The sequence below is a fragment of the Rhipicephalus microplus genome, chromosome 4, assembly GCF_043290135.1.
Source record: "Rhipicephalus microplus isolate Deutch F79 chromosome 4, USDA_Rmic, whole genome shotgun sequence".
NCBI classification, from domain to species: Eukaryota; Metazoa; Arthropoda; class Arachnida; order Ixodida; family Ixodidae; genus Rhipicephalus; species Rhipicephalus microplus.
In genome coordinates, this window is record NC_134703.1 from 1,998,525 (window position 1) to 2,020,686 (window position 22,162).

The window sequence follows — 22,162 nt, forward strand, 5'->3', positions numbered from 1 at the left end:
TACAAAAGGAAACCGTGGCGCTGCAATAGTTCAGACATCGTGAAAATGATGGTGAGTACATTAATTCACCTAGTTAGTCGTTGCGCCTATACGGCTTCGGACGAAATTGTGGTTTTGCTTATTGTGGCGTTCTGGCTTCTCTTTCTGAATAAAGGGCAGCTGGCGAGCTGAATTGAAGTCGACCACCCCGCCACGGTGGTCTAGTGGCTAAGGTCCCGGCTGCTGACCGGCAGGTCGCGGAATCAAATCCCGGCTGCGGCGGCTGCATTTCCGTTGGAGGCGGAAATGTCGTAGGCCCGTGTGCTCAGATTTGGGTGCATGTTGAAGAACCCCAGGTGGTCGAAAGTTCTGGAGCCCTCCACGACGGCGCCTTTCATAATCATATGGTGGCTTTGTGACGTTAAACCCCACATATCTGTCAATTTGAAGTCAACCGTCTATCGTGGGGTCAACGTGGGGAATAGGAACTGCTGAACGTTTGCTGAACCCACCATGCGAAAAGGCGGCTGCAGGCCACATCTAACCACATGGAGCCACGTAGAGCCTCATGAAGCTGAAATAAGAAAGGTTGGAGAAATTCACCCAATTGGTCATTTTCATGCTGAATAGAGCGCCATGCGTTCCAGTTCCCAAGAACTATTGTACCATATTTTTTTCTAGTTTACTATATGTATAAGAGCGATGTGCTCGCGCTTTGATATGTTCACGTGGGCACTTCAACGGTGGCTGTCCAAGTTCAATGAGTGAAACCTTAAGCTTTGACTCGTTCCGGTCCACGTTAGGCTTAGCGAATCAACTATCTATACTTGGCGACAAAACTTCTTGGCATTGGAGTGAAGGCTACAGAGCCAAATCACATGCATCCCACCTCCAGAGAAAATAGTTCCACCATAGCGCCCGTATTTTCAACGTGAAATACAAAAATTCCTCCATTATTTTCTTCGTGGAGGCATTTGATACAGGACGCTGCTCACACCAGTAAGATATTTTTATTTATTCTGATTTATTCGTTGTGACTTCACGTTTCTGAGTGCGCAACAAAGTCCCACCTTTTGTTGCGATAGCAATTATATGGGCACTCTCGGCTGGATTTCGCCGCCGACGTCATGCACCGTATACGCATACGTATCTGTGTATATGGAAACGCAAGAAAGAAAATAATTCAGAAAAAAGACTCCGGGACACGGAATCGAACAAGGGACCTCCACATGGTCAATGCGAGGCGTTAACCACTGAGCCACCGAGCGGTCACTTCATCGTTTAAACGGCAAGCAATTTATATTTACCACTTACCGCTGTTGGCGGGCATCTCGTGGGGAAGGGAGAACTATCGTGATTTCGGCATTATCAGCAAGATAGCGCAATGAGCGCGCGGCGGCTCTCACCTCTCACGCCTAATTTGGCCCGTGGAGAAGATAGAAGTGGACGATCTCTCGCGTGTCCTTGTCTCCCGGTGGGGAGGATCATACGTCTTGGCTGGCGTTGAGCTTGCACTAGAACAATGCTGTTGTAGTTACGGGTCGCACAAAGGTCACTTCAATAGTTGCACTGCTTCCGTTTGCGAAAAGCGCGCGCTTTTCAGACACAGCGAAGGAACAACTGAGACGCTTATTCGCGTTCATCTGCACCTGTGAGTACGTTTCATGCGTAATTTGTGCGCGGCAAATGCGAGGCATGTTTCGATCTGCTTGCCATTCTGCGCATGAGCTTCCCATTTGTTGCTATCGCGTTCATTGCTTCGCTTTAGCGGCAAAGATGGGACTTTTTTATGTGTACCTCAAACGCTGAGCGGCATCTGCGTCTACATGAAGCCTTGTCGTTGCTCCCCCGTCACTTTCCGTAGCGTTACGAGACGCGCGCAACATCGGACTACTTGGCGCATTGCTACATGTGTAGAAGCTCCGCCCTCGTAGCTTTCCCTTCAGTTCCAAGAAAAGTTGTCGAAAAGGAGACGCTTGCGCAATATACCTTCTTCAACATAGCCCTTCAGGTGTAAAAAGTGTCACGATCTAGTTTATCATAAAGTACCTTTATTTTTCAAACGCTGAGAAATGTTGCTATTAAGCCACCACACGCTGCATTAGTCCGGTTGTCGACACGTGACTTTTTCACCTTCGCGGCACGCCCAAATTGCTGTGCGGGAGTGGTGTGCCAGCGTGTGGTATAGAAGTATGGGTCTTCAAGACTGCAGGAGTGCATTGTCACATGTGATTGTTGCAAACTAGAAGTTCCTGTGCACCTGATGCTTTAGTGACGCAAGCATTTGATGTTATTATTGAATGATTGACGCAGGATGTACGAACAGGCCAGGCCTAAAGATTACACCGTAAATGTTCTTCGGCAGAAGCCTTGTCATTTAGGTTGAGATGTGTGTGTGAAAAACATTTATTCATAAAGAGTTTGCAGGTCTGTAAGTGCCCTTTACACAGCGGGAGTCCTTATTCCTGGACACAGCTGGACAAGGCCGCTACACGCCCCCGTTGGACTAGAGCTCTTTGAGCCTCTAGCCCAGAGCAATTGAGTAGGGCTGCCTCCCATGCTTCTCTAGTTGGGGAAGGGTTTAGAGGAAGGGAAGAATTCATTCAACATGCGCACACCATATTAAAGTTAGAGTCTTCCCCACAGTGAGGGCATCGCCCATCAACTTTCAGGTCAAAATGTTTTACTACTGCAGGACGCAACAAGGTGTTGGTCAGCAGACACCTTAGGGTTCGTTCATCGGCTTTACTCAGGCCCTTAGCAGGCATCGGAAAAAGCCGATGTTGTTCGCAATAGTACACCAGAATTTCTCTAAATTGTAGAAGCGGTTGGCTAGTCTCTCAGCCGGAAAAGCCTGGATGAGGTGCCCGCTAGTTAAGCGCACGGGCGACCGCATCCGCAGCCTCGTTACCTCTAAGGCCCCGGTGGCTCGGAGTCCAAACAATGCATTTAGGTGAGGGGTCTAAATTCCAAACGGCTCGCTTTAGAAGGTTGAGATAGATCAGCCCGTTTTCATGGCCCCAGCTGTCATTCCTCCAAGTTACCATTTTTCTCTGGCTTTCTTTATGATTAGTAAATAATAAAGAAAAGACAGACGATTCACTGTGGCCTCGTATTCCAGCCACAGACGAAGAAGAGAACAAAGTGGTAACAGAGTATCGACGATGATTCTGGTAAGGTATTTCTGTTTCTAATATTATATTTGTCTAACTGATATCTGGGCTTTGTTAAGGAGTTCTTGACGTTAGACAATAAACATTTACATGCTAACAGAATTTAGTACTTGAATATTGCCTTTCGATACACAGATTTCTACCACAAGTCTCCTAATTATCACAGCTGCTATTGCTAGAAGCACTGAAGTGTAGGTCAAATTAGGATGTGTTCTGTGAAACGCTTAGTAGTAAGTGAATCACCTAGTGCAACATAGGGCCAAATATACTCGTAATTAGTAAAGAGAGTTTAAATATACGTCCTTTTGTTGCTTATCAATCTCTATATTTCTATGTACACTAAATTTATATCAGAATCAGCGGACGCAGCCTTGTGTGAATAAAACTTCCAAATAACCCGAATTTTCGTTTACCCAGAAGAAGACTTCCGTCCCAGTGACGAGTGCAAATTTATCATAACCACTATTGTGATGACAAGTTGGTGTTCCAAATATTTACATTCGATGTTCATACTTCTTTTGAGTCTCCGTATCAGACAACGAACAGTACGGCGATGAAAATTACGTTGAATTTGAGTGAATTTTCTTACACGTAATTGGGACTTAGTGTCTATTCTCCCGGAAACTGGGATAATTGTTTAAATTTTTTTTCTCGGCAGTCGCGTTTCATTAGCTCTCATATGTCCCTTGACTAACTGCCGGCAGAGGAGAAGAGGAAAAACTGGCTTCTGCGGGACAGACTGGGCAGACGTGGTATAGCGTGCGTTAGGTTAGGTTAGGTTAAGTTCTCCCGGATGCCGGGAGAATACAAAAAGATATTATCGTGGCAGTTAGTCACGTGGCATATGAGAGCCAATGGGCGGCGACTGCCGGGAGAAATATTTTTGAACAGTTATTCCGGTTGCAGAGAAAATAGACACATGCCATTTTGTATGTCATGATGTTCTTAAGCGCCATTTTCAACTCATTCCCTCCGTCAGATAGGCGGAAATGGTTACTTCCAAACCAGAAGGGGCTCGTCAAATGCCGCCACCACCGTGAGTAAACTTTTGTATTTTGTCATAGTGCCTTATTTACAGTTAGAACTCTGTGTTTACGCGATTAATTTTGTCCCTGAATCTCGATACTGTTTTTCTCCACTTATTACTTAACTTCGGCAGACATTCAGCGCTTGTCGAAGTTTTTTTTTTCGCAAGTGCATTTTTCTTTAATATGGTGTTTCAATTTGCATCATTCTCAATACTCTAGTATCTCATCTAAAATGGTATCTTAACACAAATACTTCATAACATAGGGAGGGTAGGGTAATAATTGGTGCGTCTTCGCGTTAAAAAAACTAGTGGTTTTGCAGTCGTTAGCGTTTGCGGTGTCGTGAGTTCAAATGCGTGCGTATTTGCATGCATGAACATCAAGCTTATCTTATTTGTTTGCATGGTTCAAACGCATAATCACATATACGTAAAATAAAAATGCTTTAAAGTAATACGCATACGTTGCTGCGTATTGAAATCTCAAAGCTCGTTGTAATGGACGCAAGCATACTTTAAGACGTCCATATACATATTATTTTAGGCTGACGCACCCCACTGCCCCCAGGGGACCGTATAGTAAAATGTCATTTTTCACTGCTGTGGTTACATACGTTGACATCTGTAGATCCGTACGTGACAAGCCCTTCGTTAAAGGGACACTAAAGTGTAATAACAATTCACGTCATAGTTAAATCTGATTGCATGACGTCTAAAACGCCAATATTATACCCAGGAGTACCCTACTTACAGAGAAATTAAGCGTATTGCACAAGAATACATGCGCCGCAGTAAGACATTCTCAAAATCATCCCGATCACATCACACGAACCGCCTAAAATTATTTACTAGTAATGGACCTAGCTGTACAAAATACAGAACATTCCGTGCATCAAGCGACGTGATAAAATGTTGCTTGTTTGTTTCTGTTTAATTCACGACAAAAAGAAGCACTGGAAGTTGCCATGAGAAAGAGACGAATGGTTCAAAAATTCAATTTTTGCATGATCAAACTGAACACGCCGTGCCATATAGCGGGGCCCCGTTGAATCAAGCACGGCTGCAATTTTCAAGGCCGTAGCTAAACATTGTTCAATTGCCATTGTCGCTGTTGTGGCTCCCGCTACTTTTCCTCTGCTGCTATTATATTATCGGCGGCCGCGCATTAAAGCCGGGCAACATTGTGCACGGCAACAGTGACGTCAGTGTTTTGTTGAGGTGGGTTATTTGAAGTGCGCTAACCCGATGCGAACCACTAAAACGCAATTTCATTTCAAAGTAAGCCCTTCCTCGGCACAGAGGTAACACTACGAAGTTCCTCAAGCGTTATTTCAACAATCTACGTTGACTGAATAATTGCCTTTTGTGTCCCTTTAAATGAGTGGTGCATGTTGTCCACGAGATACTGTTGAATTGAGATGAAGTTTATTTCGATGAAATCAGCCTATGACCGCCTAGAGCAAGGTGTCTCAACGAAGAGCTGAACGAAGGCGTATTAGCCATCGAAACATTATTGTATTAGATAAACCTGAATTGTCAAGAACTTTACTGGTGAGCATTGGATTCGGTCACCCCAAAACACGGCGCTTTATTAACAAGTTAGCGGTGAAACGGTCATCTAATGGTCCAAACAGTTCCTTCAATGCATGGTACAGGGTTAGCTGGTACGTGCAAATACAGACAACGACACAAAAGAAGACGAGGCAGAGACAAGCGCAACCACGTCTTATCTTTTCTGAGTCGTTGTCTCTATTTGCGCGTATTCCAGTTCACCCGGAATTATAAGCCAACTCGCTCAGCTACAAGTTTTACTGAATGCATGATATGTCCACTATCTTTTGTCCTACGGTATACGAGTCATTGCAAGAGAAAGCTTCGGAACTTTGCAGTATTCAGCTGCGAGTCATTAACTGAGAAAATTGCGATGCTTTTATCAGCGAAAATCTTTAGCGTGATCACTGGCTTGTCTATGGCAAAAACTGCACGTGTAATAAACAATAGTTAAGCAAATGCATAATAAAAGAGAGGCGTCAAAAGTTCGCAGGCCCCTAGTTCATGTATTTCTGTGAAAGCATGGTGGGCGACCTTTAGACCAGCCCTGTACCTAGCTGTAGCAGAAACTCTTAAGAAAAGTTTCTACATATGTTTATTTATTGACTTAATTATTTATTTATTGATTAGTTTGAATAAATTATATTTCTCAAATGCATGAAGAAATCATAAGCGGTAAAGAAGGAACGTAAATACGACTACGAAATTGGGGGACCCTTAAGCTTCGCCTTTAAGAGTGGAATAAAGGTCGTGGTTGTGCTGGATACTGTACAGATGTTTGTAAAACTCCTGCGCTGATATTACTATCCGAATCATATTGGTACTTACTTTTCCTTCTTTGTCCATTAGTGCATACTGGGGATAGGCAAAAGCCTATCCCATGTTTTATTTCTTCACTGCTTCGAAGTTTCCTCTGTTCCTTAGAGCGTGTTCAATTCTTTCCATGTTATACCTTCTTACATCGGATACCTTCGATCAACTTTGAATGCTCTACCAATTCTATTTTGTCTGTTGTACTTGAGGCTTTCATGTCTTGACGCTTCTTAATAAGATTGTTTGTTTCCTAGGACAGCTTGCCAAAGTCCTGTTTAACTACAGTACCTCCAACCTCCACTGCACACTCCGTCATGATACTCGTCAGATTATCCTTCATTGCGTCAACGCTAAGGCTGTTTTCCTCGATAAGAGCCGAGTACCTGTTCTGAAGTGAGACTCTGAATTTCTGTACTTTCCCTCTCAGTGCTAGCTCATCGATTGGCTTCTTGCGTATCAGTTTCTGTCGTTCCTTCTTCATGTCTAGGCGGAATCAGGACCGTACTTTTCTATGGTCACTGCATCGTACCTTGCCAAGCAATTCCACATCCTGCACAATGCCTGGGTGTGCACTCATTATAAAGTCTATTTCGTTCTTATTTTCACCATGAGGACTCCTCCATGTCCACTTGCGGTTTCCTCGTTTCCGGTACAAGGTATCCAAAATCCGTAAATTTTTGCGTTCTGCGAATTCTACTAGTATCTCTCCTCTGGCGTTTCTAGTGCCGATACCATAATCTCCTACTGCCTGGTTTTCAGCCTGTTTCTTCCATACTTTTGCATTAAAGTCTCCCACCGGTATAGTATACTGTGTTTTTACCTTACTCATTGCCGATTCCACGTCTTCGTAGAAGCTTTCAGCTGACGCGTCATCATGGCTGGACGTAGGCGCATAAGGCTGTACCACCTTCACTTTGTACCTCTTATTGAGTTTAATTAAGATACCTACCACCTTTTTATTAATGCCATAGTACTCATCTATGTTTCCAGCTATGTTTCTGTGGATAATAAACCCCAATCTCTGTTCTCTTCTGTCAGCCAAGCCCCGATAGCAAAGGACATGCCCGTTCTGTAGCACTGTATAGGCCTCATCTGTCCTCCTAACCTCATTGCACCCTATCACATCCCATTGAATTCCCTCTAGTTCCTCTAATACAGCTAGACTTGCCTCACTACATAAGGTTCTAGCGTTAAACGTTGCCAAGTTCAGGTTCCAATGGCGGCCTGTCCGGATCCAGAATTTCTTAGCACCCTCTGCTGCGTTGCAGATCTGACCACCACCATGTCACTTGCTTCGCAGCCGATGGGGACTGAGGGCCGTGGGTTAATTGACGTATGCATGTGGGAGGTGGTGGCCATATACTGCACCAGGGTGGCCAGTCCTTCTTTGGTGAGGTAGTTCGTAATATCTACCGGGTATTAACTATACTACTATACAAGCTTTCAAAAGTGAACTATCAGTGTTCACCTGCCAAGGCGAGTTCTTCGCCTTTTAAAGTGCCCTACAATAATGAAGCTTCAGATGACCTCAAAATCAAGTTATGACAACTCTTATGGAAAATTGGGGTCAGGCACGTAAAACTATCAACGTTAAATAGCTCAACATGACGTTTTATTTTTACAGATCCTGGCCTTCGCAATACTTTTGATGTTGAACGGGGGAAACTTGAGCCTGCATGGACGCTACCAGATGATGCACTATCTGAGCTTCGCTTACATGCTCAACGGTTCGTTCATGATTTTGCACGGCCTTATTGGTGACATGGAGTTCACCAGAAAGTTTGTGAGTATCGTACCTTTTATCGAAACGAAAAGAAAATTGAACTGAACTGTTGTCTGGAAGCTGTCCAAGTGATTAATAACCATACAGTTTTCTTATGGGAAAGCCTGTGGTAGCAGTCTTTACCAGCACTTTGGCTTCCCTTGGCATCACCACGATGTTTTTCTTAGGTCTAGCTGTCCTGGACGTCAAGAGTGGACTAACGAAAACTTCATCCTGCGGTCGTACAAAAGCTCGCTTCGAATTCCATTTTTGCAAAGTGCGAATGTACTTACCGGGATCATAGCATACAATGAATGTATAGCACATACAGGACGGTGCAGAGAAGAACACACATGACACACGCACACAACACTAAGCAGTGGTCACCTACCAAAGCGCATTCTTCACCACTTCGTGTTCCTGTCAATAATGAAGTTTTAGATAGTCTTGAACTTACGACTATAGCTATAATTATCATTTTATCACTATAAATCAGATGCAATGGATAACCAACAAGCTGTTCGTTCAACCAAACACGTCCAGTTCTCATGTCCGCTCTGCATAAGGGAGCATTTGAATAAAACCTTAATATCTTGAAGCTCTATAGGTAAAGCATCACGTGTCTGCGAAAAACTCACCGTGCCATACCTTAATAATAATACAGCCACAGTTGCGCACCACCTCAGTTTCATATTGCCTAGCCACGCACACACTAATGAGCAGTCACTGTTAAGGCATGCCCACAGGTGGAGACAGTCCGCAGTCGTTGCGGCAAGTTTGTCCAGTGTGGCACGAGCCGAGTACAAGGGACGCCGCTAGCAGAGGTGAAGGGGGGAGGGGGGCAGAGCTGTGATTTCGCGGTAGGTTTTGGCGCTGCAGTTAAGACATTCTTGCATTGCTTATGAACGGCCATGCTTTGAGTCGACTCTGTCGATACTCAAGAAAAACCTAGGATCAGCCAAGAGTGCCCCTAAACCCTTAACATCGAGCAACTTCACTGTTTTTTACGTTTTACCCGAAGAGTCTGAACTTCTTGCTTTCGTTTTTCTATCAAATTACCAGTGCTGCGTTTTCATAGGATCACGGCAAATTTAAACTTCTCAGGCATCCATCTTCAGTTTAGTCAGTAAAGGTTTATTCACACCTCCATCTTGCAGCGGTGGCGCACCCGTTCGCGAGTGGCGACCAAACAAAGCGACTAAAGGTGACCGACGTTTACACCTGCTTAAATATTTTACCCATCGACACAAAATTTTTCACATCTGCTCTCATGTAGCTCTCATTCATGAGTTTCCAAAAACTAGCAGCTGATCCATGTACGACTAATACCGATGAGCGAAGCTTCCAAGAAATGGGATTCAAACGACTATGCGCCTGAACTTGCTGCTGGCTTTCATGAACACGGTTACAATGAAGCGTTTGCTGGGGAGAGCGTTTGCTGCGCTTAATGGCGGGAACAACTGAGCGAGTGGGTTTGCGGCGCGAGCAGCACAGTGTGAGCCAGCCTACGCAACGAACCAACCAAGGGGCGAAGTGGAACCCCAAAAAAGCCTTATGGTTGAAGACGGCAAAGCCAAGCGATGGTTTCACGCACTCGCCATTTTGTGGGGAGAAGGCAGGTATAAAGACAGTGTGAGAAATATACAAGTAGAGGAGGGGAAATTTGTTAGGGAGCTTCGACGGTGGGATGAGAGCCCGAGGAGCTTCGCTTCTAATAATACACTAAAGGGAACTCTGGCGCTAGTGTCTATGGGTGCTGCAAGGCAAGGTTCTTAAAACAGAGGCATAATCATGGGTAGTGCAGGGATCTATTCAAGCTTTGTCCGTATGCCTCCGTTAGGCTCCACGTAGCTTGTGCCACGTCTACGTAAGACGAAGTTCAGCAAATGTTCAGCAGTTCCAGATCCGACGAAGTTGCAGCAAATGTTCAGCAGTACCCAACCACCTTTGATTTTTAGGCTCGCTAGTTATGATCGGCTCACAAATAAAACAAGAATTTAGTCTTTGTTTTCGAGCAAAACGCCAAGACGCAACAATAAACAAAGCCACGAGTGCATTTTAAGCCAAAAGCATGAAGATTAGGCAAATAAGTGTGCCACCCATCGTTCCCATCGTTAGTAGTAGAAGACCCAGTGCTCTCATCCCCGTTGACCCATGAATAACGCTAACTTTCTCAATGTGCGCATGTGACCCTATCGCAACTTTGCGAGTGAAATCACATGGCTGCAAACCCAGCAGCTTGCGACTGAGCCAAGACGGTTGTTTTGTGACCAAAGCGGTCATTTGCGTTAAATCGCTTTGCGACTTACTTGATCGCGTGACTTGGGCCAGTCTTGACGCAATAGTATTATGAATAGTAACGACTTTAAGAGGAGCTTTGGGGCAATGGCCTCATGAATGTGGTGTCGCAAGTACAAAAATTAACGAAGGCAGCGTTTTCCCCTGTTTTGCAGATTTCTTTGTTTACAGTGATGGCTATAACGTCACAGAGTGGTGAAGGACCGGCTGCAATTGCGTTCAGTGGAGTCACCACTTCTATTTTTACATTTATTGTTTTTATTCATCTGTGCAGTGAAGTAATAGGCAGGCCCCGGAAACTCAGCGCTAGTTTTTGTTCCAAAGATCATGCACGCTCGTAGCGGTTGTTGGGCATCCTAAGAACCGGTTGAGTGGGGTAATGTTGATATGAATGTTCGCATTTATTAGCATTAACAAGTTTTTACAAATAAAAAAAATCGATATCTCTCTAAAAACTTATCTTTTGTTTATATGCCTTTTCTTCTTCTTTATTCTGTATATGATTTTAAGTAAAGGCGAAGCGCGGGAAGTGATTGACTTGCGTTCGTAGCACTTGCCTTCGCTTCTTTTCGCCCCTCGCTCAGCGATATTAGAAGTTGAATCGCGCTCAGTTATCTCACTCGGTTGGCGTGTCAGCTACAGGACAGATAAAGACAGCAAGTTGTGGAGGGCCGAGAACGGAAGCCGCAGTGAGCTACGCCGAATAAGTCAACCATGCATTCGTTAAAGGTGGCTTAATCGGGTAACACATGTCTTGCGCTGCTCTGCGGTGTGCTGATCCGGGGATTTATAGTTCCGCAAAGGTTTTTCTGTGTCTCCTAGAGGCAACGGATGAGCGCAAAAATTCTGAACCATTGTTTGAGAAGTTAATGATTTTGCATGAGTATATATGAATAAATTAAGTTCTCTGCAAACCTGACTTGACTGACAGAAGTGCAGTGTCGCTTGACTATTGAATGAGGAAAGCAGCCAAGCTCCTGTCAGGAAAATGCATTTAGTAAAAGGCTTCAATTTGAGTTGGCTCAGCTACATAGTTTTTCTTTCTTTTACTATTGGCGTGTAGTTGAAATGAAATCAAGTAACTATAGGCTGCTGATAAAATTCTTGCAGCCGTGGTTTAGAAATTTTGAGTCTTTACTTCTAATAGTGCGACTCAAATACACGTGATGGACTAAATGCTTCTAAAAAGTAGAAAAAAAGTTGATAGAGTCAAAGTTTTTAGTATTGCACTTTTCCTTGTCAAGGCAACGCTGTTTCCCTAACTAAGACTAGTCAACTTGCCAAAACACTGTTTCCAACGATGATCTTTCTCGAAAAACTTGTGATTCTTTGAAACTTCTCCACTCCTCTGAACTTCAGCCTTGTTTGGTACTAAAGTTCTGTAAGGAAACTATGCGGGCCCTCATAACAAACGTGATTCATTCAAATACCACATGGTCTACTCGTGATTGTTGCCAATTTTTGCATTGGTTCAAATATTCTGGGTTCAACGTTTGCTCCTTATGTCGATATGTCAGCTCTAAATAAAATCTGCCTTTATGAATTGATACCTTTACACAACGTGTAAGTACCTGATTTTTATACGAAACATGCAATAAAGAGTGCATTTCATTTGTGTCGGTTGAGTCTCGTCTCACTGAGGAATCAGCCAGCTTAACTTTCGCCTCCTCAGAAAACATGAACAAAATTTATAGAAAAAGATTAACCAAGTTATATGACTGCATTTCCCATGGTGCCAGCCAACGCCTCCTTTAATTCTTTCAATTCCAGCGCAAACGCGTGCTTACCAATGGGAGCGGCCGGCTCACCTTAGTTCAAGTAATGGTCATAATGCGACGCTGCATGAGGAGTCACAGTGCTTGCACCACACGTGCTTCCGAGCGCTTGCCCCCGGAGATGCGAAATACTTGCTTCCCACAACAATATCGAACTTCTGTCAAATTTGTTCGTTTGTACTCCTTTTTTGTGGTTCGAAGCAACGCCGCAACCGCATCATGGCGCACCGCATCGGCAAGCAGGAAAACGTTGCAGTGACGCTTCCCCATTGGTTGCCCGAATAGAGTCACGAACGGCGACGCGCTATCTCAAAACACCATACAATTTACAGAGGCAGCGCGACCGATAACATGGTGAATACGAGGAATGCAAGATACCACCCCCCGGATCTGTGCACGGCTTAACGAAAAATACTTCATATGGCTTTCATCGTGATACACTGCATGAGGGGCCTCCCTCCCCCATTACAGCAAAGCACAAGCGAAGGCTAGGCCATGGGCGAGAACAGGGAAAGGCTAAAGGTGAGGTTTGTGAACGGCTCGATTGGGCGCATCTGGCTGGCATTGATAAAATAGAGGAACCGTTGGACCAGCGGACCTGAAAGAAGGCACGAGTGCATTCCGCTTGCATGTGAAGTGGGAAAGAAAGGGTTCCGTGGAAACCCCCTCCTCTCAATTTTTAAGCCTTTCCCTCTATTTGGGGAACTTACCAGTGACGTCATTAAATAAGTTTTTCATTTGTGATTTATTTTACCACCTGCAACCGCCAGTGGTAAAACGGCGCTGCCGCTGCCGAGAGCGAATACATGGCAGGTATAGAGAGTTCCCCCCCCCCCCCTGTCATAGGGTTCGGATATACTCAACCGACTCAAGCCTTCGCTTGTAGCCCAGTCGGTAGTGCAATGGCACTACGAGCATCGTGTCGCAGCTTCGAAACTCAGTAAAGCTGCAGTTTTTTTTACTGCTTTACTTATGTACTTTTTAACAGTTCTTGGTCTTACGTCAGAGAGGGATGATCAGACTGCCACAATATTTTTCCCCGGAGTCACCGTTTGTCATTTATATTTATTTATTTTTTTGCCGGCGCAATGAAGTCTTAGGCTTCGCTGCACCGGCATAATGCACATCTAACTCAGTGGGCACCGAATTGAGCTCTCTGGCTTTGTGTCCATGGTTCGAACCCCGACAAAACCTGAATGTAGTTTTTTTTTCGATTCACGCATTTATTTTTTTCATAAATATTGCTCTTGCATCACATATTTACAAAAGAGCGTCACAAGAGTTTTCTTCGGAGTAATCTTTTTTTTTTCATTCTATATCTATTTATTTATTTCACCTATGCAACAAAAAAATGGGGCATGAATAATTAACACTACACAAGCTAGAAAAAAGAAAAAAATGAAACAAGCGAAGTACATGAAGTAGTATACTGCGAAACAGTGACATACTGTAAAACAATAATATACTGTGAAACAGTAACTCTAGACCGGTTCCGATGGTGGCGCCTCATTTTGTGAAAAAGCGAAATTGGTGCTCTCCTGAATGGATTTTCTTCTACGGCATGGCGCCACAAGCTAACCTTACCTATGAATGTGCCGTGCACGTGCCTTAGAAGCCTGGCTGCGGTGCTCCGCCAGAGGCGCAGTGGTGTTCTTTGGGCGCAGCAGCTGCGGGCAGAGCAGTCGCACTCGAACCCGCTCTTTGCTTCATGGTGTTTATTCAGTTCAGTCTTAGCCGCAGAAGCAGCCATGCGCACATGTTGTGCTGTGTCTCTGTTCACAGGTGAATTACCGCAGCGCGCTTGGACTTGACCTGCTTGTGCAGCAGAAGTATTCGTTCGATCGTGCTGTCTCTACGTACTCACTTGTGAAGAGCGGATTATCGTAGCGCGCTTTGCCTTGCCGCGGCTGCAGCTAGGCCTACCCATGTCAAGCAATACCTGGAACGACCGCCTCATTGGCGACCAAATGAAATGTGCTCTCTCTCAAAGTAAAACGTGCCATTTTGGATCAAGTTTGGCAGAAAATTTAGAAGACCGACCTCGCACGGAAGTACTGCATAGCACAGTCAATTTTGGCAACATTTAAAAAAAAATGCACGGAAAATTGATGCCGCCTTGGACCATGACGTTGGCAGCGGGGAACGGAAGTGGATCCTTGCTGCCACTTTAGGAGATGTCGAAGCGGCGCTCTGCACTGAAAGAGTTTGTAGGCGATCGTGCCAAGAACTTCCCGCTCAATGGGCTGGTCTTGCTCGCACAGGCCAAACGCCTCGGTTTTGCTCTCGGCCACGAGAACTTCAACCCAGGCCACGTATGGTTGCAGCAATTTAAAGACCACCATGGAATCACAGGCAAGCGCATTGTCGCTGAAGCGCGCATCCGTTGACGAGGACGGTCTCTAGCATTGGAAGATGAAGCACAGGAGCCGAATTCCTAATACGTACACCAAAAGAGATATTTACAACGCTGACGAAACGGGTCTGTTCTTTCAGCTGTTGCCTGCAAAAACTCTCACGGCGAAGACTGATAAGTGCGTGGGGAGGAAGAAAAACAAAAATCGCATCACATTGTTGGTGTTTGCAAACAAACATGCACGGCTCCGACAAGAGGCCGCTATTGGTCATCCGCAAGGCTAAGAGACGGCGGGGCTTCGCCAAGGGGCTGTAGATGCCTGTCGTATACACAAACAATGAGAAGGCGTTGATGACGGGGGAAATAACCCGGAGGTGGCTGACAGACTTAGATAAGGAAATGACCGTGAAGAATCGCAAGTGCTGCTTTTGCTGGACAATTGCAGCGCACACCATGTTACCGCACATCTGAGTGCTGTCGAGGTGCTTTTTCTGCCTCTGAAACAACCGCCAAGATGCAGCTGACGAACCAAGGAGTAATAGCGAAATTCGAAGTGCATTATCGCCGCCGTGTCATCGAGCGTCTGCTCATGGACATCCGTACAGCCGACAACGCCGCCGAACTGAAGGTGCCGCTAGTAAAGGCGATATTTTTCGCAAGTGGAGCCTGGCGGGACCTGAAGTCCGAGACCAATCTTCACTGCTTCGAGAAACCAGATTTTTCGCGAGGAAGCAGCGCTGCCGAAGAAATGACAGCAGAAGCAGACAGTGACGCTGCTTCAGCGGATAGTGCGGTGGCAGTGACGAGCTTGGGGCAGCTGTATGAGGCAGTGGGCAACGCAAGCCTTGTCCCCAGCGGGCTGGATTATCTGGACTTCGCCATGGCAGATCAAGACTTCGTCGCAAGGAAGTTGCTCACCACCGATGAACTCACCGCTAGCATATCCAAAAAGGGAACGGCCGCAGATAGCCGTTCCTCGGAAGGCGAAGGTGACGACGACAATGGTACGCCTCAGCCTGGGACCGCCGAAGAAGCTGTCGACACGCAGCGTATGTACTTGTGTTCCGAACCGGGCCCTTGCGATACATTGGAAAACGTTGAGCACCATGTTCTGAAACTCGCGCTCCTGAAACGCTTGCAACAGACCCTTGATTGCTATTTTCAGAAAGAGTAAATAAACTTTTTCTTGGTGTATATAATGTTTGATTTTTTAGAATACAGATATAAAAAAAGTAGTTATAGTAAAGTAATGTGAAATTCCCGCCGACTACGTTATAACCGGGCTACACTGATGCTGAAAACATGATAGTTCCCCACACCCAATCACCCGTCACTAGAGGCAAATGGTAGATATAAAACGCTTGCCATTTTGCTTGGCAAAGACGTGATCATTCGTGGCTTAGTAGTCAACACCTCGCACTCACGCATCAGAGGTCCCACGTTCGATTCCATGCGCCGGAGTCTTCCTGAGTTTTTTGTCCTAAATTTTTCTTATATATATATATATATATATATATATATATATATATATATATATATATATATATATATGTATGTATATATATATATATATATATACAGCACACTCGGCGTTTATTCCGAGCTACAGGGCCCTCTGAGATGTTGGCTTCCCCTCAGTGTACGGTCAAAACTTGTCGAAAAAGTTGAGGCCCTTATCAGTCCTGATAAGGCTTAACTTTTGCCTGACGTCACACATTTCTGTGAAGGACGTACTATGCGTTTATTACAAGCTGCAGAGCCCCCGAGGTGTCGGCTTCCCTGCGGTGGATGGTCAAAACTTGCCAAAAATGCTGAGGCCCTTATCAGTCCTGATAAGTCTTAACTTTTGTCTTACGTCACACGTTGCCGTGGAGGGCGTTCAATGCGTTTATTACAAGCTGCAGGGCCCCATGAGAGATGGGCTTACACGCAATGGATGGTCTAAACCCATTTAAAAAGTTAGGCGCTTATCACCCTTGATAAGGCGCAACTTTTGTCTGACGTCACACCTTGCCGTAGACGGTGTACTATGCATTTATTCCGAGCTGCCAGCCCTCCTGAAATGTTGGCTTCTCCGCAATATATGGTCAAAACTTGTCGAAAAAGTTGAGACTCTTATCAGCCTTGATAAGGGTAAACTTTTGTCTGACGTCACACCTTACCGTGAACGGTGTACTAGGCGTTTATTCCGAGCTACCGGACCCCCTGAGGCGTTGGCTTCTCCACATTGAATGGTCAAAACTTGCTGAAAAAGTTGAGGTGCTTATCACCCTTGATAAGGCACAGTTTTTGCGTGACGGCACACCTTACCGTGGAGGGGACAATATGCATTTATTACAAGCTGCAGGGCCCCCTGAGACATTGGCTTCCCGCAGTAGATGCTCAAAACTTCTCAAAAATATTGAGGCCCTTATCAGTCTTGATAGGGGTAAACTTTTGTCAGACGTCACACCTTGCCATGGAGGACACACTCTGCGTTCATTCCAAGATGTAGGGCCCCCTGCGGCGTTGGCTTCCTCGCAGTGAAGGGTCGAAACATGTCGAAAAAGTTGAGGTGCTTATCAGTCTTGATAAGGCTAAACTTTTTTCTGACGTCACACCTCGCCATGAACCGTGTACTAGGCGTTCAATCTGAGCTGCCTGGTCCCATTAGGCATTCGCTCCTCTGTGGTGGATGGTCAAAACTTGTCGAAAAAGTTGAAGCCCTTATCAGCTCTGATAAGGCTAAACTTTTGTCTGACGTCACACTTTGCCGGAAGGAGGCCATACCATGCGTTTATTACAAGTTGCAGGGCCCGCTGAGACGTTGGCTTCCCCGCAGTGGATGGTCAAAACTTGTCGAAAAAGTTCAGGCGCGTATCACCCTTGATAAGGCTCCACTTTTGTCTGACGTCACATCTTGCCGTAGACGATGTACTATGCGTTTATTCTGAGCTGCCGGGCCTCCTGAAATGTTGGCTTTCTCGTAATAAATGGTCAAAACTCGTCAAAAAAGTTGAGGCCCTTATTAGCCTTGATAAGGCTCAACTTTTGCGTGATAAGGCTCAACTTATCAGTTCACGCCCTTATCAGTTCAGTTTTTTCTGACGTCAGACCTTGCCTTGGAGGCCGTCATCATCATCATCATCAGCCTGACTACGTCCACTGCAGGACAAAGGCCTCTCCCATGTTCCGCCAGTTAACCCGGTCCTGTGCTTGGTGCTGCCAATTTATACCCGCAAACTTCTTAATCTCATCTGCCCACCTAACCTTCTGTCTCCCCCTAACCCGCTTCCCTTCTCTGGGAATCCAGTCAGTTACCCTTAATGACCAGCGGTTATCCTGTCTACGCGCTACATGCCCTGCCCATGTCCATTTCTTCTTCTTGATTTCAGCTATGATATCCTTAACCCCCGTTTGTTCCCTAATCCACTCTGCTCTCTTCTTGTCTCTTAAGGTTACACCTACCATTTTTCTTTCCATTGCTCGCTGCGTCGTCCTCAATTTAAGCTGAACTCTCTTTGTAAGTCTCCAGGTTTCTGCTCCGTAGCTAAGTACCGGCAAGATACAGCTGTTATATACCTTCCTCTTGAGGGATAGTGGAGGCCGTACGATGCGTTTATTACAAGTTGCAGGGCCCCTGAGACGTAAGCTTCCCCGCAGTGGATGTTCAAAACTTGTCTAAAAAGTTGAGGCCATGATCAGTCCTGATAAGGCTACACTTTTGTCTGACGTCATATCTTGCCATTGGTAGTGTACTATGCGTTTATTCCGAGCTGCCGGGCCCCCTGAGACTTTTCCCTACATTTAATGGTCAAAACTTGCCGGAAAAGTTGAGGCGCTTATCACCCTTGATAAGGCTCAACTTTTGTGTGACGGCACACCTTTCCGTGGAGGGGATACTGTGTATTTATTACAAGCTGCAGGGCCCCCTGCGGCGTTGGCTTTCCCGCAATAAATTGCCGAAACTTGTTGGAAAAGTTGAGGCCCCTATCTGTCCAGATAAGGCCAAACTTTTGTGTGACGTCACACCTTGCCGTGGAGAACGTACGATGCACATATTACAAGCAGCAGGGTCCCCTAAGACGTTGGCTTCCCCACTGTGGATGGTTGAAACCTACCAAAATATTTGAGGCCCTTATCAGTTCTGATAAGGGTAAACTATTATTTGACGTCACACCTTACCGCGGAGGAGATACGCTGTATTGATTCCGAGCGGCCGTGCCTCCTTAGACGTTGCCTTCCCAACAGTGTATTGTCGAAAAAGTTTAAACCCTTATCAGCCCCGATAAGGCTCAGCTTTTTTGTGACGTAAGAGCTTAACGGGGAGGGGGTATTACGTTTTTTGCTTCCTGCGAAACAGTTCTCTGGGGCTTTGGCTACCCCTCAGTAGATGGCGAAACTGGTAAATTAAAGTTGATGCCCGTTTTACCAATGAAAAGGATAATCGAAGAAAAATAGGGAACTTTGAATGCAGCACTTGGATTCGGAACTAGCCCCTCATGCTCCATAGGTGAGTGCTTTACCCAATGATCTAACCACCAAACGCCTCTTCACAGAACGAAAAAAAAAACGAAAGACTTACATCATAGCCCGTGGATTCGAACCTGATCGTTTACGCTCCGAAAGGGAGGGTCTTAACCACTAAACTAAGCACAATGCTTTCTACACCCGAATACATATGAACCATTATTTGAATGCGTTCTACCAACAAAAAAAAAAGAATAAGACTACCATCGAAATACTGGGATTCGAATGTAGGCCCTCACGCTACGAAGGCTTGCACCCTACCGGTGAGCTAAATGCCAGCTAAGCGCACTGTTGGTAACAACAGAGGAACAGCTGGTGTTGAATTGTGTATATAGATGGGGTGGCTAGGTGGGATGCGGTGGCTAGGTGGAGGTGGAGGAAGCACGACCCGCATGACTCGAAAGCGTAACCATACACAAGTCCAAGCGAAACACTAAAATTTATTCTACCGCTAACTACGCACTCCTAGGTATAACTCAGTCAAGGCAAAGCCAGTCTTAAAGCAAGAGCCTTTATTGTCTTACTCACGTCCATCCTTCCCTTCGTCCGTGCCCCAAACGGTGCCAGCTGCGGTCTCTGCACCTCACACTCTCCCAGAAATCATGTGGCGGTACTACGGCACGTGACAACCCTTACATTATCTCATCAATCACTTGAATGCTGAGAAAGTGTAAAAAAGTAAAAAAAGAAAGGAACAAAAAAAAACTAAATGGACATATTTAGTGAAAAGGCCGCTGGCTTCCCCCGAACACACTTTGGAGTTTGCAACGTGTACTTCAATTTCTTAGACATAGCAATGCATGCTACAGCAATCGAAAAAAAACAACATCTAGAATATGTTACAGCAAGGCGCTCGCTCTAATGCCTCCTGCTGGTAAAATGAAATCACTCTCTAAGTTCATGCTTAGCTGCAATTAGTATAACATGCAAGTGGCAAATACTAAGCAAAAGGTAATGGCCCTACTCACTTAGAAGAAACAAGACAGGTAATAGTGGTGCTAAATTAATTACTTATTGACACACAGTCTACATGCAACCACTCCTATGAGGACGAACTTTATTTCCCAGTTGCATCTATTTTTATGAATCTGCGATCACCCATACCTTTTGTTTTTTTTTGTTTTACCTCCCAGCTTGCGACTTACTATGGTGCCGGTGGACTGATGTTCTTAATCAGCGGAATTATGTCCTTGTCAAATTCCGGAGGCCAGAACTTGCTCGCAGTGGCCATAGGGGTGAGTGCTAGACTTTCTATATACTACGCTATAGTTCGCACGGTCACGCACTTGTACTGAGGTTCAAATGTAATATTTTATTGTTTCACCATTACTTATAACACATACGTCGAGTTATGAAGGCTCTTAAATATCACCAATATTCAGCTTGAAGCAGAGTAAAAACTGCACCGGGGAATGCGCTGAGCGAAGAGATATAGACGTCTGACCTCACATGCCAGTCGGTATCGTTAGCACCATGGTGCTCTGGAAACAGAAAACATGCCCCCCTTAGGCAGGGCGATCAGAATTGCAATGCAGTTAAGTGACAATAATGTTTAGCGCTGCAGTATTAAGAAGTACTAAGAATTGAGAACATAACACTAAAGGTCAGCAAGTGTCAATGTAAAATCTTAGCTTAATATCCTGCGGCGTATGATAATCAAACTAATAGCCCCTGGTAGTCCATCATTTGATCTGGTAACATCAGAATCACACACAGCATTTCCCGAAGCATGAGCATGAGATGAGTGTTGTTGGTTAGCTGTGACGTTTAGGACAAAAGTTTATTTTACGAGATTTGATGAGCACGCTTCATAATACTTTAGTCAAGAAGTAGGAACAGCAAGCACCTCGTGAGGAAATAATTTTCACTCTGTTTACACCTATTCAACACTCATCTATCTTGGACTCTTAATAACGGCATAAAGTGATCGTGAACAGGCATTAAAGTTTTCGAATTCATTGCATCACGTATTATATCGAAAAGCCTTCTTGACCGGGGTAATTAAGAACCTATGGTTGCATGCTGAAAAACATTAAAGTATGGTAATGCTCACTGAAGCATTAGCGCGTAAAGACAAACACCACGGAAAGACGACAGGGCATGCACTATTCACACCCGAATCTTTGGTTCAAGAAGATGTACTTATACAATAATGAAAACAGAGAACATCACCAATTAACAGGATTATAAGCGCAAGCCTGCAACATTCAGATATGTAATTTTTTTCGCCCTAGGTTGCTTTAAGTGCAGAGAAATGACGTAACCTAATAATGCAGGCTTGAGCTTCTGATGGAGGTTTCTGATGATGTTTGCCGTTTGAATTGCTGTACAACTTGTTTTTTTTTAAATAAAGGTTCAGTTAGGAGTAGTGCACGTCCTGTGTTCTTCATTTGGTCCCGCTATGGCTTGAATTAATGTAACAAATTTACCAGCCCAAAAGCCCATCTCATTGAATAGTAATGGTGTTATCTTTGTTCTAGGTCCTTGGTATCATCGAAGGGTTATCCATGGCAGTCTTGGCGCTTTGCGTGAAGATGCTGGTTACAGGTTGACAAGCATTAAAGTATAAATATGCAATTTCTTATTACAATCTCTGCTCTAGTTGTTTGATATTGTCGAGGAGTCTTCCATGACTACCTTGTTAATTGCTTGAAGATGTTCTAGCAATCTCTCAGGCCTCTGTCCCAAATGCAACTTTTAATGTGGCTTGCTTCCGAAAGCGGGCGGAGATAGTTTTTCTGTGCCGTGAATGTGTTACGGATTTGTACGTGTGATTGAAAGGAATGGTGCAACATCTCTAATAAGCAGAATGCCCTATAAATGTTTACATGTGTTTAGAACTTTAATAAGTGAAATAAAAAGGAGATCTCATGAGCAAGAATTTTCCTCAATATTACACATAGGCAAATCGAAGGCGCCTAT

General features: G+C 44.9%; 1 protein-coding gene across 1 annotated transcript; it reads left to right on the top strand.

Moving 5' to 3' along the window:
• Positions 1–3,078: 3,078 nt before the first annotated feature.
• Positions 3,079–22,111, top strand: LOC142813841 (uncharacterized). The gene is made up of 5 exons (XM_075891797.1): positions 3,079–3,152; positions 4,132–4,188; positions 8,168–8,326; positions 20,374–20,475; positions 21,721–22,111. The coding sequence occupies exons 1-5, from the start codon at positions 3,144–3,146 to the stop codon at positions 21,790–21,792; spliced, it is 399 nt and encodes a 132-aa protein (XP_075747912.1). The 5' UTR covers positions 3,079–3,143; the 3' UTR covers positions 21,793–22,111.
• Positions 22,112–22,162: the final 51 nt, after the last annotated feature.

Excerpts from the sequence above, each read along its gene's own strand:
- LOC142813841 (XM_075891797.1), top strand. Across the intron at positions 4,189-8,167 it reads CGTCAAATGCCGCCACCACC|ATCCTGGCCTTCGCAATACT; the intron begins GTGAGTAAACTT and ends TTATTTTTACAG. Across the intron at positions 20,476-21,720 it reads TGCTCGCAGTGGCCATAGGG|GTCCTTGGTATCATCGAAGG; the intron begins GTGAGTGCTAGA and ends TCTTTGTTCTAG.